The sequence below is a fragment of the Sylvia atricapilla genome, chromosome 17 (assembly GCF_009819655.1).
Source record: "Sylvia atricapilla isolate bSylAtr1 chromosome 17, bSylAtr1.pri, whole genome shotgun sequence".
In the NCBI taxonomy this organism is placed as follows: Eukaryota; Metazoa; Chordata; class Aves; order Passeriformes; family Sylviidae; genus Sylvia; species Sylvia atricapilla.
Window position 1 is genome coordinate 1,981,492 of NC_089156.1, and position 21,310 is coordinate 2,002,801.

General features: G+C 49.0%; 1 protein-coding gene across 1 annotated transcript in view; it reads right to left on the reverse strand.

Annotated features, from left to right (window-relative positions):
- The window catches only part of FBXW8 (F-box and WD repeat domain containing 8), a 54,860-nt gene that overhangs the window by 2,649 nt on the left and 30,901 nt on the right, over positions 1-21,310 (reverse strand). The window contains exons 6-9 of the mRNA XM_066331173.1: positions 19,092-19,288; positions 18,029-18,238; positions 8,678-8,805; positions 2,144-2,317 (exon numbers count right to left, since the gene is read on the reverse strand). Coding sequence (XP_066187270.1) covers positions 2,144-2,317; positions 8,678-8,805; positions 18,029-18,238; positions 19,092-19,288 — 709 coding nt within the window. The remainder of the gene's footprint in view (positions 1-2,143; positions 2,318-8,677; positions 8,806-18,028; positions 18,239-19,091; positions 19,289-21,310) is intronic.

A 21,310-nucleotide genomic window follows, 5' to 3' on the forward strand; every position in this document is an offset into this window, starting at 1 on the left:
GAAGGGGAAGGGCCCCACACACCCACGCACTGAGCTGGTTCAGAAATGTCCGATAAAGCACGATGCAAGAGCCATGGAGTGGGAAGGGACCCACAGGGATCATCCAGCCCCTGTCCCTGCCCAGAGCCCCAGCAATCCCACCCTGGGCACCCCTGGCAGCGCTGGCCAAAGGCTCCTGGAGCTCTGGCAGCCTCGGGGCCGTGCCCATTCCCTGGGGAGCCTGGGCAGTGCCTGAACCCTCTGGGGGAAGGACCTTTCCTGATCTCCAGCCTGAGCCTGCCCTGGCCCAGCTCCAGCCCTTCCCTGAGCGCTGTCCCTGTCCCAGGGCTGAGATTGGAGCTGCCCTCGGGAGGAGCTGCAGCCCCTGAGGTGTCTCTCCTTGGTCTCCTCTGCTCCAGCTGAACATTCCAAGTGCCCTCAGCTGCTCCTCCAGACCCTTCCCCATCCTCGTGCCCCTCCTTTGGGCATCCAAGTCAGGTCTTCATTCCTTTCCCTCTCACTGGTGAGTAAGTGACCCCAAACCCCAGGAACAGCACTTTCTGTTCAAGCAGGAGCCACTTCTCAGATGAGGATGGCTCATCTTCACACCCCAAATGTGTCTCCTGTCACCTCCCTCAGCTCCTGTTCCTGTCTCCCATTCCTGGCACGGGGCCAAAGGCAGGGATAAGAGCACACACCTTATTTGGGAAAGCCTTTTGATTGAAGTGATCCCTTCTGATTACTCCATAGATTAAACACTGTTTTCTACATCTTTAATCGAATGGTTTCACTTGGAGTGCATCCCTGAGCTCAGCCCTGCCCTGCCTGCCCTCCTCCTGGAGCAGCACTAATGAGCATGCCAAGGAGACAATCAATGGAATATTGTCCTTAATGCATCAGCCACATCACAACAGGCTTTATCATTCCCAGGGTCAACACAGAAAGTGATACCTGCTATTAATCAATGACAACTCCAGCTTGAACTTCCCTGCCTGTAAATACCTCATCTAGCTCCTCTTTGGGGAAGATGCATGAAAAATAATAATAACAAAAAAGAATTCAGGATTTATATGTTCATGTTATGACTATCACTCAGACTTACAAGGGGCTAAATCCTCAAGTCTTTATCTAGACAAAGCTTGGGAATTGTGCTTTGCTCAGGAAATCTTCATTTAGCTGTACAAAGTGTCAGCTCCAGGATGCTGATCTCTGCTTGTACTTTCAGTACTGTGCTCCTTATGCTCCTTGAGCTCAGTACAAACCAATATTTCAATATTTAAATGAGTTTAATTGCTTTGATCCTCACCATTAAGGGAATGTGTGGATGAGGTGAACAGAAACACAGGGATTGTGATGGATACACGGGATGGAGATAGCCAGAACCAGTCACTCCCAAAACAGCCAGTCCAGCACTTTAAACACAAGGCTCCACAACTAAATAGAGGCTAGGGATGGCACAGGGAGAAGTCACTGACTGAACTTATCCAGGGGAAATTCCAGGGGGAATTGATGGGTGAAGTTTCAGCTTTCATGTATTTCATGTTCTGTGCTGCTCAGGGCTGCAGTTCTGAACTCACAGTCAGTGTCACCCAGCTCTGCACACAGCAGGGACACAAAACAAATCCTTGTCCTGCTGCACACCAAGGACAACTTTCAGCCCCAAAGCACAAACAAGGGTGGGCTGGAGGGAGGGACAAGAAGGATGGGACCTCACAGCCTGAAGTCGGAATTGGAAAATTAAACCCCAATATTCAATTGGACCAATACTTATAAAAAAATGTGAGACCTCGTGACAGGGGAGCCATTTGTGACCATTCTAAGTCTACCTTGGGTGCACCTGGTCAGGCTCCTTTCCTACCCAAGGTGTATCCTAAAGGCCTTTCAGTAAATACCTACTTTATTCTCTAGCTCTGTCCACTCTGTTTCAGGTCAGCCTTCCCAAGGCATCAGAACAACTTCCCTACTCCCCAGCACCCACTGAAACACTCAGCTAACGAGTAAAAAGGCCGTGACAGCTAAAGGGCCCCCTCAGAAAACACACCTCCAGCTGGGGAGGCAACCTGGACATGGAAACCAAACAGAATTCCCCCCAAACTACCCCATTCCCACCTCCCCCTGGCAGCCCTGATAACCCCCCTGCCCGGGGTGCCCCCAGCCCAGTTACCTGGCGTGCATCTCCCAGAGTTTGGTGGCCATGCGCTGGTCCCACACGCACACCAGGCCCTCCTCCCCGCCGCTGACCATCTTCCAGTCGTCCATCTGCACGGCCGACACGCCCAGCTGGTGGCCGTACACGGAGCAGGCGGCCACGCCACAGCGCACGTCAAACACCCTCACCCTGTGGAGACACAGGCATGGACACAGCCATGGACACACAGCCATGGACACACAGCCATGGACACAGCCATGGACACAGCCATGGATACAGCCATGGACACAGCCATGGACACACAGCCATGGACACACAGCCATGGACACAGCCATGGACACACAGCCATGGACACACAGCCATGGACACACAGCCATGGACACAGCCATGGACACAGCCATGGACACAGCCATGGACACAGCCATGGACACACAGCCATGGACACACAGCCATGGACACACAGCCATGGACACACAGCCATGGACACACAGCCATGGACACAGCCATGGACACAGCCATGGACACAGCCATGGACACACAGCCATGGACACAGCCATGGACACAGCCATGGACACAGCCATGGACACAGCCATGGACACAGCCATGGACACACAGCCATGGACACAGCCATGGACACAGCCATGGACACAGCCATGGACACAGAGCCATGGACACAGCCATGGACACAGCCATGGACACAGCCATGGACACACAGCCATGGACACACAGCCATGGACACAGCCATGGACACAGCCATGGACACAGAGCCATGGACACAGCCATGGACACAGCCATGGACACAGTCATGGACACAGCCATGGACACAGCCAAGGACACAGAGCCATGGACACAGCCATGGACACAGCCATGGACACACAGCCATGGACACAGCCATGGACACACAGCCATGGACACAGCCATGGACACACAGCCATGGACACAGCCATGGACACAGAGCCATGGACACACAGCCATGGACACACAGCCATGGACACAGCCATGGACATACAGGCATGGACACAGGCATGGACACAGAGCCATGGACACACAGCCATGGACACAGCCATGGACACAGCCATGGACACAGCCATGGACACACAGCCATGGACACACAGCCATGGACACACAGCCATGGACACCCAGCCATGGACACAGCCATGGACACACAGCCATGGACACAGCCATGGACACACAGCCATGGACACAGCCATGGACACAGCCATGGACACACAGCCATGGACACACAGCCATGGACACAGCCATGGACACAGCCATGGACACACAGCCATGGACACAGCCATGGACACACAGCCATGGACACAGCCATGGACACAGCCATGGACACAGCCATGGACACAGAGCCATGGACACACAGACATGGACACACAGCCATGGACACAGCCATGGACACAGAGCCATGGACACAGAGCCATGGACACACAGCCATGGACACACAGCCATGGACACACAGCCATGGACACACAGCCATGGACACACAGCCATGGACACAGCCATGGACACACAGCCATGGACACAGCCATGGACACAGAGCCATGGACACACAGCCATGGACACACAGCCATGGACACACAGCCATGGACACAGCCATGGACACACAGCCAGGGACACAGAGCCATGGACACACAGCCATGGACACAGCCATGGACACACAGCCATGGACACAGCCATGGACACAGAGCCATGGACACAGAGCCATGGACACAGCCATGGACACAGCCATGGACACAGCCATGGACACACAGCCATGGACACAGCCATGGACACACAGCCATGGACACACAGCCATGGACACAGCCATGGACACAGCCATGGACACAGCCATGGACACAGAGCCATGGACACAGCCATGGACACACAGCCATGGACACAGAGCCATGGACACAGAGCCATGGACACACAGCCATGGACACAGCCATGGACACACAGCCATGGACACAGCCATGGACACACAGCCATGGACACACAGCCGTGGACACAGCCATGGACACAGCCATGGACACAGAGCCATGGACACACAGCCATGGACACAGCCATGGACACAGCCATGGACACAGAGCCATGGACACACAGCCATGGACACAGCCATGGACACAGCCATGGACACAGCCATGGACACAGAGCCATGGACACACAGCCATGGACACAGCGCCATGGACACAGCCATGGACACACAGCCATGGACACACAGCCATGGACACAGCGCCATGGACACAGCCATGGACACAGCCATGGACACAGCCATGGACACACAGCCATGGACACACAGCCATGGACACAGCCATGGACACACAGCCATGGACACAGCCATGGACACACAGCCATGGACACACAGCCATGGACACAGCCATGGACACAGCCATGGACACACAGCCATGGACACACAGCCATGGACACAGCCATGGACACACAGCCATGGACACACAGCCATGGACACACAGCCATGGACACAGCCATGGACACACAGCCATGGACACAGCCATGGACACACAGCCATGGACACAGCCATGGACACAGCCATGGACACACAGCCATGGACACAGCCATGGACACACAGCCATGGACACACAGCCATGGACACAGCCATGGACACAGCCATGGACACAGCCTGGGGGCTCTGACAGCACGGGCAGCTCAGGGTTATGGAAATACACCTGGCATGGCAGCAGGGCCACTGCCGCTCCATGGCTGGAAAACCAGTCATGTCCATCCTCCTCACCACTGAATTTCCACCCTGACTTCTGTTAGGAAAGATCCCTTTCAGGTGGATTTCTCTCCACCATACAGGACCTCTCAGTCCTTACAGGTTTAAGGACCTAAAGAGGGCTCTGGGGTCTCAGCACAGGAGGGACCCGGAGCTGCTGGAGCCAGCCCAGAGGAGGCCATGGAGATGCTCCAAGGGCTGGAGCGCCTCTGCTCTGGAGCCAGGCTGGGAGAGCTGGGGGTGCTCACCTGGAGAGGAGAAGGCTCCAGGGAGAGCTCAGAGCCCCTTCCAGGGCCTAAAGGGGCTCCAGGAGAGCTGGAGAGGGACTGGGGACAAGGGCTGGAGGGACAGGACACAGGGAATGGCTTCCCAGTGCCAGAGGGCAGGGTCAGATGGGATATTGGGCAGGAATTGTTCCCTGGCAGGGTGGGCAGGCCCTGGCACAGGGTGCCCAGAGCAGCTGTGGCTGCCCCTGGATCCCTGGCAGTGCCCAAGGCCAGGCTGGACACTGAGGCTTGGAGCAGCCTGCGACAGTGGGAGGTGTCCCTGCCATGGCAGGGGTGCCACTGGATGGGCTTTAAGGTCTCTCCTCAACCATTCCACATTTCCATGAGTTATGATATAAAATAAAAGTGAGACTTGGAGAAAGCTCCTCTCTCTGTGCCTCCCAAATTACCAGCAATGCCACGAGGCATGAAACACCCATTCTGGACACACTGTCAACACATCCCACTCCCTGGTACATACCCACAGCCACTGTGGATGAGGGGTGATATTATTACCAGGATCAAGGGAAGGATTATTATTGCAAAGATTTCAGAGGAGATTAAATGTGTAGCAATTCAAAACAGACAGGGAATTACAGGTTCATACCCTTGACTTAATCACCAATATTTAAAGCAAGCACCCAGCAGCCAGGATCTGCTTTGACTCCAAAAATGCAACTGACTGTGGGCAGTTTTTAGATACATCTGATTTTTGGACATTATTGAGCACCCAGACAAAACATTTCGACGAGAAATAAACTGAAGACTCAGCCAGAAGCAGAACTACAGAAAAAGGGGCCTTCCTTTTTCCTAGATTTCCTAGGATTCCAAGCACTGCTACAAGGCCACAGCACCAGATAGTGCTAATGGTGTTAAGTTTTAAACCCAGCTCATATCACAAAGGAGTGTGGGGTTTGATCCTTATTTATCAAGATCAAGAGATAAAGCACAGTACATAAATAAACACAAAACACAGCAAGTGAAAACAGAAGGAAAGGGGAAATATTGATCTCAGATTTGAGGAGAAGCCAGACCAAGTTCCTCACAGCTGATGGCTATCAGGAACAAACCCATCAGGTACACATTAATTCCAGAAAAAGCCAAAACACACTTGTTCCAATACATTAACTGTGCTTCATTCCATACCCCTGCTATGATCCTAATGGTGCTGCAAGTCCTTCCTCTCCCCTTCTCCAGCCGAGATTGCATCATCTGATTTTACAAATAACACATTTCAGGGACTGAGAGACAAGGCAGCAGAGCAGTCCAGAGCTCCAGCAGAGCAGCATCCATCTGATGAGGAGGAAAACACTGGAGCAGGGTGAGGAGTGCTCTGTGTGGAACAGCCCAGCCCATCCCACAGCATGAGGGGGAAAGGATTTCTCACTTTCCCCAGCTCCAGCAGAGAGCAGCTCTGGCTACAGCCTGGGCTGTGCTCTGGGAAAGGATGGGCTGTTTGTCACTCCTGGAGCTCTCCCCATTGTCCTGAGTGTGTTCTCACAGCTCCTGTTTGGGCAGCACAGCTGGAAGCCAAGATCCCAGCCAGCCCTGCTTATCCCAAGAGGAAGCACCCAGCTTTCAGGCAGGTGTCCATGCTGGCACACCCCTGGGAGAAGCAGAGGCACACTTTGGCTACTCAGATGCGCCTCAAGGAAAAAAAGGAACAGTTTTGTCAGCCCCACGTGATGCTGTAACACAGACCTGGCCCAGCATGTCCTGCCTGGACAGCTGGGCTCAGTGGGAGCACCTCAGACTCATCCCAGCTCCAGGGAGGTGTTCTCGAGGCCAGGCTTGGACCCTCCTGTCACACTGCCTTGGGAGGGAGCTGCCTGGCCTTCAGGAGAGCAAGGAACACATTTGGATCCACACCTTTCTGGGTTTGCCATATGTTTGCTTTCCCAAAGTTCCTCTCCACCCCAGCTTCCACCCAGGAAAAGCAGGATCAGCACACACTCCCTGCTAGGAGGCCTCTTGCCAGAGCAAAGCACAGCTCAGGAAATCAAATCTATCAGCAGTGCCTCAGCAGGAATTTTGGATGGAAAGACAGATTTTACAGGTCCTACCAAAACCAATTCACAAGCGCTGCTTTTCAAAATGATGGTTTTGTGTAAGAGTAGATTCAAGTGAAATTGGGAAATTGCAGGATTTTTTTCAAGCAATAAGTGTTCCCTCTGGCCAGCAGCAGTCTGAACTCCCATGGCAAGGCCCCTGTTTAATAAACCCACTCCATGACATGGCCATGGAGATCCCAGTCTCGTTCCACCTGTGGATGCCCAGCACCTTCCTGCAGCATCACAGGAGGATCTGACCTCTGAGATACTCTGCTCCTCCCTCCTGGATGCCACACACACCTTCCCAACTATTCATCCCTAACTCCTTGCTGTTCTAGTGACATCCAATCCCTTGAACTCAGTCAGTGCTAAAGCTGAAAACCCCTAAAGCTTTCTGGAGGGAAAGGGCACAGACATCTCCTCTGCTATAAACAGAGAGATATCAACTCCAGCTCCACTCCTGTCATTGTGCAGATCAAAACTGCAGGTAGCTTTACTGAGGTGCTTTGGAAAACCAATTATCTGCTTTTAGAGGGAAAAAACCTCCCAGGGATTCAATTCCACTTGTCAAACTTCAGCTATTTCCTTTATCCTCCTTGCTGAGGAAGTGTGAGGCTCGCTCACACTCCTTATTCTCCAGGAAGGAGAAAAAAAAAATCTGTTTGACAAAATAATCATTTTTGCAAGCTGCTGCACTGGCGGGACAGAGGTCTGGGATTTGGCAGAGGGAAGTGCCCGCCTTCCAATCTGATCCCAGCACCAGAGCAGAGCACCACCTGCAGCCTGGTGCCCAGTGTGGAAAGGAGGAGGGAAGGAAGCAGGAGCCATTAGAGACTGGCTCCTGGCCATCCCACATCTCCTTTGGTGCACTGGATCAGACCCCACAAACGACTCGCCAAAAAAAGGAAATCTAAAAATTGGACTCAAAGGGTCTTTTTAAGCATTTTAATCCTTTCGCACTGCCTGTTCCCAGCGCGGCCATTCCTGGCAGCAGACACTGAGCTGGGAAAATCCTACTCCCCAAGCCAAGGAGTTAAAGAGAAAGCTGCTAATCAGCTAAATAGAAGCTGGAATCTGTTCATATGAAAGTCTCTTTTTTTTCTCTGTCACCTGAGGGACATCACAGTGTTCCGAAATACACTCTTGACATCATTTGGCAGCCGGGCCCATCTCATCCTCCATGATTCATCCCTCAGGTTATTTTTTTAATATCAGAAAGTGAGCTTTTAAATGCCAAACTCATTTTGCGGGTGGCGGCGGGGAAGTGGAAGATATTCCAAGTGGTCTCACTGGGCTGTGCACCAACTGTGTCCACCAAATGGCTCCGAAAGCTCCTCTTCCCAGGGAGCTTCCCAGACAAAGCACACTGACTGCCACTTCCAACTATTACCTAATAGTTTGTTCCTCAACTTCATGGAAACACCAGAGGAGAAATCAATTCCAGCAGGGCCAGATGTAGGACAGGAAGCTGGAGATGGGGGATTGGAGATGGGCTCTGGGGAGCACCTACCTTCTGTCCTTGTTGCCTGCCACCAGCATGTTGGGGGGGCTGCTGTGGAGGTTGACACATGAGAAGTCACCTATGGAGTTGCCCACCTTGGTCACACACTGGTTTGTTTCCAGGTTGTAAAGAAGGATCTGGCAGAGAGAGAATAAAACACCACATCAGTTCAGCAGGAGCACCACGACAATGTTTTGCAGCAGCACCAAGCAGAGCTGTGACCACCAGAGGTGGTCTGCAGGACTTGTTTCTTGATGTGTAAAACAGAACCAAGAGACAGATCCAACTCTACAAAGAAAGGCAAGGACACCCTCAGAAATAAGGAATTCAGGTTTCCCAGTGGGATCCAGCAAGAAGCAGGGATGACCACCAGAATGGTGCTCAGGCAGACAGGTTGAATCTTTAGGGTTACAGGGAAAGCAAAGAGTTTCCTCATTGATTTTAACTTTTGAGAGAGCAGTAAAAGCAAACAGCACCAGCCCTGAGGAGGTTTGGACAGACGGACAGTGAGAGGCAGATCCAGTTAAGTGCAGCAGGAACTGCAGGGCAGAGCTGACCACAGCCCTGCTGAGAGCCTGAGTGCCCTCACACAAACACACACAAATGTCACATCTGAAGTGGCAGCTCGGATGGGAAAGGCAGAAAAACAATTCTGTTTTTAGGCAGCACCGAAGATGATTCAACCAGAGCCTGGATGAGAAGCACGAGTTGTTCCCTGCCCGTTCCCACTCCTCTCCTCAATCAGTTTAATCATGTTTGCTGTCCTTCCTGTGGGGCCAGATCAGATCTGTCTAGTTGGGCCTTTCAATTTAGGAGAACAAGTATTTTTAGGAACAGAAAAATGCACTGGTCGAAGCCCACTGGAGCTCAGTGCTGCACCTGGCCTTATATAACTTCATAAACATGATTAAATTTCACGGTGATGCTCGTTTAAATGAAAAGAAACCTTGTGACCATGAAAACAGTTAATGACATTTAAAACATCAGAAAGCCTCCACAGCTTCCATGGCAACATCAGCACGGCCATGTCAACGTCACATCAATACTCTTTACTTCTAATTTGCTGATTATAGCCACGTGCAGCTCAGTAAATACTGCACTATCTGGATGTATTATTTCAACATTTGCCAGAACAGCAGCACTGATGCTGCCTGGCCTTTTATTTCTTCTCTGCGCCATTTCAGAGATCTGAAAGGTGAATTAAGAGATGAGAAGAAGGTCATTTTTTGATGGAGGCCTCTGGGCAACCGAAGTGAGGCTTCAAAGATCTCAAGGAACAGGGCAAAGAGAGGCAGGGAATTTGCAGGTTTCCTCCACCTGCCATTCTCCCAGGTAATGACCAGGCAAATTCAGACATACTTCACCTCCCTACTAGGATCAACACATCCACACCAAACTTCCTTAGATGTTCCTAAGATTAATAATCTCTCAATTAGTTCTTTGTGAAGCTGTCTGAAAAAACACGGCATTTTTCATCCTTAAGACCCAAAGAACCCAAAGCAAAGATGACCTTTGTTGGAAAACCTAGGACATAAAGTTTAAATTTAAATAAAAATTATTTTCAGCTTCCACCCCAAGGAAAAAGCTGCTACAAACTGCATGAAAATGTTAGTGTTTGAGGTAAAAACCAGTTTACAGCCTGTTCTCACTTCAGCCCAGCTCCCAACAGCTCAGTAACCAAACCCACAGATAATGAGGTTCTGGCAAAGGCATCTCAAAGGGTTTTCAGTGCAAAGGAAATTAATATCTGTGCCTGGCAATCCAAACTTCTCCTTGGAAAGTTTGGAACAAAAGACAAAGTCAATAAACTGCTGAATTCAGCTTAAGAACAAGAACTGATGGGGTCAGGAGAGCTGTATTCCAGCTCCCAGTTGAGCCTTTCCCAGCTGGATGCTAAAACTCCAGAGGGGAGAGGGCCAAAAGCTGCTTTCTTAAAAGTCCCCTGGGGCTGATACTTGCAGTGAACATCCATAAACTATTAATTTATCTAAATGACCAGAGCTCCCATCTCTGCTATAAAGACAGGATACATATTTGAACATCCAGCCATGGCCATGAAAGGCTGCAATGAAAAATTGCTTCCACGTAGCACTGAAAGATTCCCATGTAACATTTTCCATGTTACATTTTCTCCTGCCTGCAGCCCTGTGGCAAAGCCCACAGGTAACAGCAGCTGGAAAAATGACTTATTTCTCCTCACATAACTTGTAGGTGGCCACTAATTTGAAGTGTTTCCATCTAAGCATCTGTAAAAAAAAAAAAAGGGTCCACACCCACAAAAATGGAAGAAAAGCTTGTATCATCTTCTCCTATCCCCTTCAATTCCTTCCCATGCCCATCTCTATTCTTTTAAAGAGTGTTTATTTTAAATTTAATCTTTATGCACAAGTATCTTTCTAACCAATTATCCCCACCATTGGAATAGTCTCTTTGTGATTTTCAGTATCCAGGTTTTGCCTATCTCGAAATTCAACCTGTCTTGAGCAGTTTTATGATCTGCAAATGAATTTCAAACCCTTATCCTGACCAATTGATAAGTAAAGAAGCTAAAAGCACTCAGAATGCTTAAGTCTGAATAATAATTTCCTGGAGACAGGGATTTAAAAGCACACTGATGACAATTCTGAAGTTGCTGGAACACCTCTGATGAGCTCTCCTGTAATATCCCAAGGCAAGAAGGATTTTCCTTACAAAGGCCAAGGAGACAGAATGGAAATACCTGGTCAATAGGGACTTGAAATAAGGGCCTGTGTGTTAAAGGGCAGATAAAGCATAAGATCTCTGGGAGGTTTATAATCCTATAATGCACCCTGCAAAGGGATTACCCTTTTAAAGGTATTTATAATCCTATAATGGACACCCATGCCCAGTGACCTAATAGGTACCAAACTGAGGGAAGTGAACCAAGAGCATTTGGGTGTGAAATGAAGAACCCTGGGATAACACACTAACGAGCAGCCCTGGCCCCACTGGGACCTCAGGGAGGAAAAGCATTAAAGACCCCGTGCAGCCAGCACAGGGATCCAACGCCCCAAATAAAAAGTGTCACCTATTAACATTGGCCAAATGAAAAGTCCAAGTCGTTGGCCAACAGCCAGGCAATCTCCCTGAATGCTTAATAATTCAACAAGCCAGGAATAGCCAGAGCACCTCCAGCACTCTGTTTAGTTAAAGACCACAGAGATTAGCAAACACATTATCCATCTCCGAGGCGATCCTTTCCCTGTTACAAGTCCCTTAACGACCTTTACCATCCCTCCCTCTCTCTCTCTCTCTTTTAATAAGGCTGAGCAAATGGGACTTCATTTCAGCCCACTGCCACAGACTGGGGGTATTAATTATTCAAGCTGATAGTCTCCCCTTTGTTAAGGCAGTGCATTAGACTAATTCCCCTCTTTACTGGGCGACTTGGGCACGGCTCAGCCCGTGGCCGCTCCTGCAGGAGGGATGCGCCGGGAACCAGGCACGGGAAAAAAGGCAAAGTTACTGCTCTGCACGGCATTGCAGAGAGGTGGGGACAGGGAACTCTCTTTAAATGCTGTCCAAGAACTCGTGAAAGATGCTTGAAATTAATTCCCAAAGCATTAAAGGCTCTGGAGCCAGAGGAGCTGAGCTGTGAGCTTTGTTACATCTCACAGCTAAGTGAGGTCAAGCGTGGTCGATGCACTCTGCTTGAGACACTTCCAAGAAAAACCAAGGAACTGAAGGAAACGCTGCTGATGGAACTCTTCCATGCATGGCCAAAACCCCAGCAGGTGTTTTGGGATGCTGTGTTGTTGGAGATGTCTTTTTTGGACGGAACATTAAAACAACAAATCCCTGAGCACTTGTTAGCAAAGAGCCTGTGGTACTTTCAACAAGAGCTGGGGTGTCCATCCCACTGTCCTGGCTGGCAGCCAGCACACGCCTGCTCTGGGGAAGAGCTGCTTCCCCTTTCCTTTTCCCTTTCCCTTCCCAGCCCATTCCTGTCCACAGGAACAGTGTGGGGCAGGTGGAGACCGAGCTGTGTCTCAGGCCTGGGTGAATCCCTCTGTGTGTGGGGTGTATTTGATTCTTTTTTAGATGCTGTAGTGGAGGAAGGAACACAAATATCAGCAAAAAGCACGTTGTAAAACCACACTCAAACCCTACATCCTTCTCGTCACTGAACAACACACAGGATTCATTACAGAAGCACTCTTTCAGAAAGAACCATCCAGGATTGAGGTTTCTGTCATTTTAAGTAACATAAAACCACCCTGAGCTGCTCAGAGTGGCAGAGGATCAAGCAGCAAGCCTGAGAACTGAATTTACATTTATTTTCAGATTATGTTTCTCCCCTTTGCTTCGGTCCAGCCCTCTGCCAACTGGAAAAAACATTGCCTGAATACACACAAATATTGCCAAAAAAAAAAAAGGTTGTGAATTTCCAAGCCCACCATAACTAAAAAGGAATCTGGTTTCTGCTCAGGTCAAACCCATCCAATCCAGAGAGTACCTACAAAAGCAGGAATATGCATTTGTGGGGAACTCATCAAATTAAAGACAACATATGGTACACACTGCTGCAAGTTTGGATTTTATTTCTAAAGTGATGTGGAAAACAAGAATATTTTTAAAGTTTACAAGCCCCAGGGGCACAGTTTCCCAGTGCAAATGTATTGGATTGCCTACTGTAAATATGGCACATAACACTGCAACAACAACAAAAACAATTTGACTGTTAACAAATGCAAGGTCAGCACGCTGAGACTTGTGCACACAGATAAGTGTTCTGGCTCCATAAATTTCAAGATGAGCTAAGATTTAAAAGGAGCAGCTGAGGGAGACAGACAGACAATCAGAGAGGAAGAAAAAGAGTAAATCAAACACAAAACAGCCAGTTAAAATAAATAAATAAATAAAATAAGCAGTTAATATCCATGAATAATGGATGTTTGATTTAAAAGCAGTTTACTCCAATATGATGTAATTTTTGACAATCAGCCAGAGAGACTATTTTTCAAGTTCTTGCCAGATATAAGTCATTGTGGGGAGCTGGGAACACGAGTGCTTCTCTGAGCATGTGGAAAATTGACTTTCATGCCATCCTAAAGGTGACTCTTCCTGGCAGACGCATGCGCTGGGCAATGCCTGAAAACCCAGAGCCCGCACAGCTCCCAGCAAATCCAGCAGGAAAAGCAGCTCCCCACTCCTCCCCATCCAACACCTGCTGCACAAGTCACACACAGAGCTAAAGACAAGTGGAGTTTGCTTTTCCCTTTGAAGTTTCCCTGCGCCTGGAGTTCCAGAGTGAGGCTTCAGGCTGGTGACAAGAAGGGGAGCCAAGCGTTGTGCCGGCGCTGCCAACGCACCTGCAGCCCTGGGCACTGCCAGCCCCCGGGGCTCTGCCAGCCTGGGATGGGCTGGGATGTGGGCAGATGTCTGCTAGGACCTGGAATGGGGTCACCAGGCTCGTTTGACTCGTGGCTGGAGCCTGGGCTGAGAGCTCCAGCACCCCTGGGGAGGATGGTGTGTTTACCCACCGAACCACCCACACACTCAAAAACCCCTCTAGCCCCGGGACAGGTTTTCCCTAAAGTGAGGGAAACCTTCTCCCATGGAGAAGGGAGGCAACAACCTTAGAAACTGAATTAAATCCCTTGGTTTCATCGCCTGGAATATTCGTGGCACACCCTAGCAGCTGTATTTTCCAAACCTGAGGCACCCACCTAAGCTGCTGTGCCAGTTTTAAGGCACTCACACTATAGCACAAACAGAGGGGGAAAAAAAGCAGGATGTCCTTAATGTCAGCCCATAGAAAGGGATTTATTCATTTATTATTAATTTATTTAGCCTTTTTGTTTATTTCAACTTGCAAAATTATTCCTGGCCATTTAGAGCATTTAGTCAATAAATCATGCAAAATTTAGACAAGGAAAGGTTCTGGACTCTCTGCTGGTCTCTTTTTCTTGCAGTGGCCAGCACAGTTCAGTTCCTCAGAGAACTGCCTCTCTGACATGGTATCAAAGCATTTACAAAGAAAAAGGTATTTTAAACACCTTTCAACACCTCAAAAGATCGGCTAACACCCTGCAGACCTGCAGCTCCTCGGAGAGAGACATTTGGGCAAGATCCATCTGTTCAGTCACCAGCAAGCCCTGCCCTTCTACTGGTATGAAAACAACAGTTCATGAAGAGGAATTTGATTTGTTGAAAGTTAGGTTCATTACAAGGGTCATGGGGGGCCAACAGAAGTGAAAAACATTTTTTAAACAAGAAAAACCAAGATTAAAAAAATAAAAGTCTTTGGTTCCAAAGAGAACTGGAGACACTCGACACCAGGAAAGACAATGCAGCTTCTCAGTTAGAAGGATTTCAGCTAAAATAAGGTGTAAGTAAAGTGTAAATGCTCACATAAAGCAACCATGACCTAAATGCATCATCCAAAAATGACTGTAAAGTATGAAACTCAATTTAAAGGATTATTTACTGTTGTCCAGAGAAGCTGTGGCTGCCCCTGGATCCCTGGCAGTGTCCAAGGCCAGGCTGGACACAGCTGGAGCAGCCTGGGATAGAGGAGGGTGTCCCTGCCCATGGCAGGGTGGCACTGGGTGGATTTAAGGTCCCTTCCAACCCAAACCACTCCGGGATTCTATGATTTAAATTTTTTTTTCACTCACTACCAGTTCACAACAGTGGTTCATTCCAGTGGATACACCCACATTTCCAAGCAGCTGAAGAATTCCATGGGAACATGAAATGCAGGAGCAAACCCAGGCAGTGTCTCCACGGCTGCTGAGAGGAGCCAGTGAGGTTGAACACCTTTCCTCAAGTACAAGGCAACCAGCAGCTCCCAAGAGCTGCACAGCATTAACAAGCAGCACCCAAGAGAGCTGATCTCAGCACATCCAGCCTTCTGCCTCTGAGCAGGAACTGGAAAATCATCCCTTCCCTCCTCTCTTCCCATCCACCAGTCCTAGAATCAGGTTTGTGCACAAAGCAACCAAACCCAGAGCTGAACTGTGCTTGACAATAGCAGCAATAAAAATTCTCATGCATGCTGCATGAAGCTTCTTTGGTAGAAAAAGCCCCAAATCCTCCTTTGTTCAGTATCTCATATCCCCAAGACCTGCTGAATGTCAAAAATTCTGAACAGAATTTGAAATACACGAGAAAGTTGTGCTTTAGGATTTTCCCCCTCATCTCATGAGAATAAAAACCTCTAAATTTCATGGAAATAATCCACAAAGCTCACCTGAGCTAAAGCAGGAGACCAGACTTACCTGGCAGCAGATTCAGGGAAGGTTATAAAGGCAGCAGCTATGAGAAAAGCTCCAGCCAGATCCAGATTGCATCAGAAACCAGATGAAGTCAAGCCTAACATTTATCCTGCTGCCTCCTTACGAGGTTTAGATCCTGACATGAAGAGGACCAAAGCCAATCTGTGGATTTAATCCCCCCCATGGTGTTTAAACCCCAAATTCCCACAGGTGAATGCTCAGCCTTGGTGATGCTGCAGCAGCTCTGTGATCACGGGGCTCCCAACTGCCTGACACGGGGGATGTGTCACTGGCCTGACATCATCCCTCAAGGAATGTCCCCTGGATGCCCTGGGAATAAGGATTTCCCCCATGGGTCATTTTCTGGCTATTTAATTAGCCCTAGACAAGCCTAGATGGGAACACAGATCTCAGAATTTGGATTTCAAGGTGAGTAAACAACAAAATCTTTCATAGCTTAACTTCAAAAAAGAGTTCCAGGAGCACCAAAACAGAGGAACTTTCAAGAAACAGCATCATATTTGGGTTGTCTGGTGCTACTGAAATGCAAGCTGAACTTCTCAGGGATGAAGCATTTCTGTTCTCCCCTCCCTCCTGCACGGGTGTCTGTCATCTGACAGGAGCCAAGTCTAGGCCACGGATTTGATGTTTTCCTCCTCTCCAACATAAAAGTTCCCACAAAATTTATGCCTCAGATCTCGGCTCTGCTGTCAAGCGTGGCTAAAATTAGAAAATGATTTTAAAAAAAGAAGAGAGAGGGAGGGAAAAGATGGTTTCCCTGAGTGTTTTCATCAGGAAGCAGGTTACTAGGCAGGGATTGCCACAAGGAAAATAATAACCCGGAGGAAAACAAAGCAACCCCCAAACTGGGGAGAAACACAGGCAGCAGCCAACGAGGCTGGAATCCTCCAGGATTGCATTTCCAGGCAGGAGAGCTCTCCCAAAGACAGATTGTCACCGTGTGCCCGGCGTAATCAGCCGCTGCAAAGTCCCTTCACGTCTGCGCGGGGCCGGTAATTATCATAATAGACATCAGTAATTAATTTCCGGCGTGATGTCAGCTGGAGCAGCGGTGCCAAGGCAGTGTCCTTGTCACACCCCCCGGCCGTCTGGGCCCATCTCCCTGATTAGGATGCACCAGGCTTAATACAATCTGCCAGCAAGAGCCAGGGAGCTCAGGACTGAATGAGGAGAGATGTCCGGCTTTGCTGAGCGGCGCCTCGGGAGGTTCCTCTGCTCTTTGTGAGGCACAGAAGTGATCTCTGGGGTAATGCCCCCAAACGAGGCCATTTTACCTCCTGACCCCCCACCTCTGGAGGGAAAGGAGCTGGATTAGGACAGCAAAGGAATTACTAAAGGCAGCACAGCTCACAGCATCTCAGCCCTCAGAGGTATTTATGGTGAACAAATGGGGATTTTAAGGGCAATGAGACGTAGCTGGACATGTTTATTCCTTACAGAGGAGATCTTAAATAAAGCTTTCCCATTCCAGTCACTTGCCAAGAAAAATCCTGCATTTTCACACTGCAGACCACAGGTCCTTTCTCCTGGGTGCTCCACTCCTGCTCCCTTCTCCAGCTGCCTGAAGCACCCTCCTTCCCTCACTGCTGATGGCCTGAAGTGTAACACAAAAATGGAATGAAATGAGGGAGTGCAAAAGGGAGACAGGAGGCAGGAAAGGGACAGGAACTCTTCCCAAGGCATCTGGAAACACCAAAATCTCTTCACAGTTTGGCCAAATACTCAAGAGCACAGCACAAAAAGCACCCTCCTCCTAAGGGTGACACAGACACTGCTCAGGATCCCTCACCAGAAAGGCTGAGGGATGGTTTGGGGTTATTTATGGGTTTTTTAGGAAGGTTCTTTGAGATGAGTTCCCCCAAAGCCGTTGATGCAGCATGAACTGAGCTGGGCCTTGCTGAGGAGCAGAGGCTGCAGAGTGAACAATAATCCCCCAGTTCAGCCCACAGAAGAACACAAAGAAGGACCAAATTATTGCATTGAATTGTCTTCTCTCTACTGTCAAAAGCTGGAGAGCGGGGAAAGAAGTCCTCAGCATGAACTCTTTTTTCCCTAATTACAAAGGTATAAAAATCTTATCAGAAAATAATTACAGTACCTGGTTGGGCTCATTCAATAACCAGCCAAAGGTTTTGATGCCAAAGGCTGCTTCACGAGCAGCCACATCGAGGCAGGTGACAGGCTGACCATAGACAGAGTGGAGGATTCTGCCAGGATCATCTGCTTTCAGGAGATAGACAATGTCCTCTGCAGCTGCCACTGCCACTGGGCTCCCCGTGACATCTGGAACCAGATTAAGGAAGTTGACCTAAAAAGAGCAGACTTTTTATTTTATTTTTTATTTTAATTTATTCTGATACAGTCAAAAACTCTTTTGCATCACTAGTGCCACGTGCTGAACTGAACCAACTACTCATGTGTGTCCTGAATCATCTCAGTTATGGATTAATTCCACACACAGACCAAGTATCAAGCTTATTTCTGAACTGTAAGACTGATTTAGCTTTGGAGAAGGGATTAATCAGGAGTGGTTTAAATCACTTCATACCCTTTAACTGTACAGCTTCCTCCTACAGGAGAGAGGCTGCAAGACTCAATTATTCCTACACACTTCCTTCCCCTTTCAAACAAATGCTGATACTCTGAGACAAAATAAAACTTCATAGAATGAGTTTTAATTACAACTCTCAAAACTTCAGTGACAGAAGGTGCCACCTAAAGAAGCTGCACGAGTAGTTACAGCTTCACAAGTGCCACTATTAGGCTGCCTGCAATATCCTGCCTCAGAATTAATCAGATAGTGTAGATCTGGAATGAGACCTGGAGTTTCAGCTCCAATTCTACGCGAGAAAACTGATTTACAAAATGAGCCAACTTAGTTTATTGTTGACAAAAAAAAAAAAAAAAAAAAAAACTAAACCCAGCCAACCTCCTGCACCATATGGACTTGTGTTCATTTTCACTCCTAGTTTAAGCCAGCAGTTCACCCTTGCTCTTCAGGGATGCAAGACTCATCCCAGAGGCTCGAGCTGGTAAGCTGGAGCCTCGAGCCCTGATCTAGCTCAGGCTCTAAGACTTTTAGAAGAACCATCTTCACCCTACCACAAATAATTAGTGGATGAGGAGCTCCTGGAAGGAAGCAGAGTAGCCTGGAGACTCACCAGTTTCTGGATTTCAAAGGTTCCTGGGGTCTGCCAGAAGCCTCTGTCATCGGGGCTCTCCACCTTGACCTGGAAGCCGGACGCCGTGGCCACCGCGGAGCCGCCCGGGGCCAGCGCCAGGGCCTGGATGCGCTGGTTGTGCTGGAAGTGATGGATGGGCTCCTGGCCCAGCAGCAGGCTCCACACACTGACAGTGCCTGCACAGGGGAAATGGGCACTGCCAGTTAGCTCAGCCTCTGACACGGCTGTCAAAGGGCTTTTAAACAGCTGCGCATCCATCTGAGGGAACAAAGGGATGTACGGGGAAGAGACGAGGGCAGGACGCCTGAACTTCAGGATGCTGTGGGACCACGGGACAGCTTCACAGGAAATTTATGTGCTCTGGCCTGAAGCTGAAGGAGGGGATGTATAGGTGGGATATTGGGAAGGGATTTCCTCCCTTTGAGGGTGGGCAGGCCCTGGCACAGGGTGCCCAGAGCAGCTGTGGCTGCCCCTGGATCCCTGGCAGTGTCCAAGGCCAGGCTGGACACTGGGGCTTGGAGCAGCCTGGGACAGTGGAAGGTGTCCCTGCCCATGGCAGGGGTGGGACTGGATGAGCTTTAAGGTTCAAAACCAAACCCATTTGTGATTCTGTGATTCCAGGTTTTATTGCTCTGCACCTGATTTCCGATTTCTGACTTTCCAACAAGATTAGTAGCTACCTTGAGGAAGACTCTGACTTTTCTCACATTTCCATGTTTGGAGATCAGATGTAAACAGACACCTGAAATTTTGTACTGTTATAGAGAAACTCTCAATTACGCCCAAACCAGTGAGGAAGAACCCAAGCTCCAGTTTTAAGTCACTTTGCTGCACAATTCACAGAACCACAGAATGTCCTGAGCTGCAAGGGACCCACAGGGATCATCCAGCCCAGCCCCTGTCCCTGCCCAGAGCCCCCAACAATCCCTGGGAGTGGTATCCAAAGGCTCCTGGAGCTCTGGCAGCCTCAGGGCTGTGCCCATTCCCTGGGGAGCCTGGGCAGTGCCCAGCACCCTCTGGGGGAGGAACCTTTCCTCATCTCCAGCCTAAACCTTCCAACAGAGCTCCATTCCCTGGGTCCTGTCCCTGGTCACCACAGAGAAAAGCTAAAGAATACAAATCCTAAAGAATAAAGGAGTGTAAGTCAAAACAAAACATATTTGTAATTGCATTTTTGCTAGCTTGGCTCCTCAATTCTCTATTTAAAAGCATCATAATCTGAGTAAGAGCAACCTGAGGCAATCAGGAGGGAACAGAAGGGAATTGGAGCCTTCTGGGCCACCTTTGCACTGAATTAAGGAGAAGCAATCTTCCAACGTGACAGGCAGGGCTGGAGAAGCCTCCCTTCCAGTGGAGCACGTTAATGATGAAATGATTAATGGCAGCTCTTCCTTCAGAAGGAGACATAAAAGCCCTGACAGACAGCTGTGGATGGGCACCACTGCCAGTTTGCAAACACTCCTCCCCAGTCCCAGAGGAGGTGAAGCAAGAGTGTGGTAATGAAACTGCACATAGTGAAATGGTAGCTAAATGAGTTTAAATTGATTTATGGTAGCTTTTGTAAAGATTATTTGGTATCTGGAAAGTGCTACCGATGTGCAATAATGCAGATAATCCTTAAGATCCCTGTCTAATGGTACTCCCACTGAATATTTATATTCCTCACCATGGGAATGAGTACCATAATGGGGACCATTTTTGTTTTATTAGGGATGAATATTTAAATTAATCTGCTATTTGCCTAAACAATTAGCCGCCTCTGTTTGTTTACACAAAGCCAAAACTGCAATTAGGCTTCCATCAAAAAGATAAGTCCCGACTAAAACTGTCCCGACGGAGCCGTAAGGGCTCGGAGCAGAACTTCCCAAAATTACTTCTTAGCATAATGGTAATTATGTTAATTGCTTGAAAGGTAAATAACTGCTGAACTGGGTTTGCAAAACAGACTGGTTGCACAGAGCTTAAAACCAGTTAACAAATCCAACTGGGCAGCACAGGCTGCATCCCCTGCACCCCACGCCAGGGCTGAGCTGAGGCACCTCTGCCCAAAGCAAAGGCATGGGCAGGTCTCATCTCCAGGAGAGATGATTGAGCCAGGCAAAAAAACCCCATCAGTGATAAACTGATATCAGATAAAGGGACTTAGAATTGGACTTTTGTGTCAGACCACAGATTTGGCTGCCAGGCTCCTCCAAGCA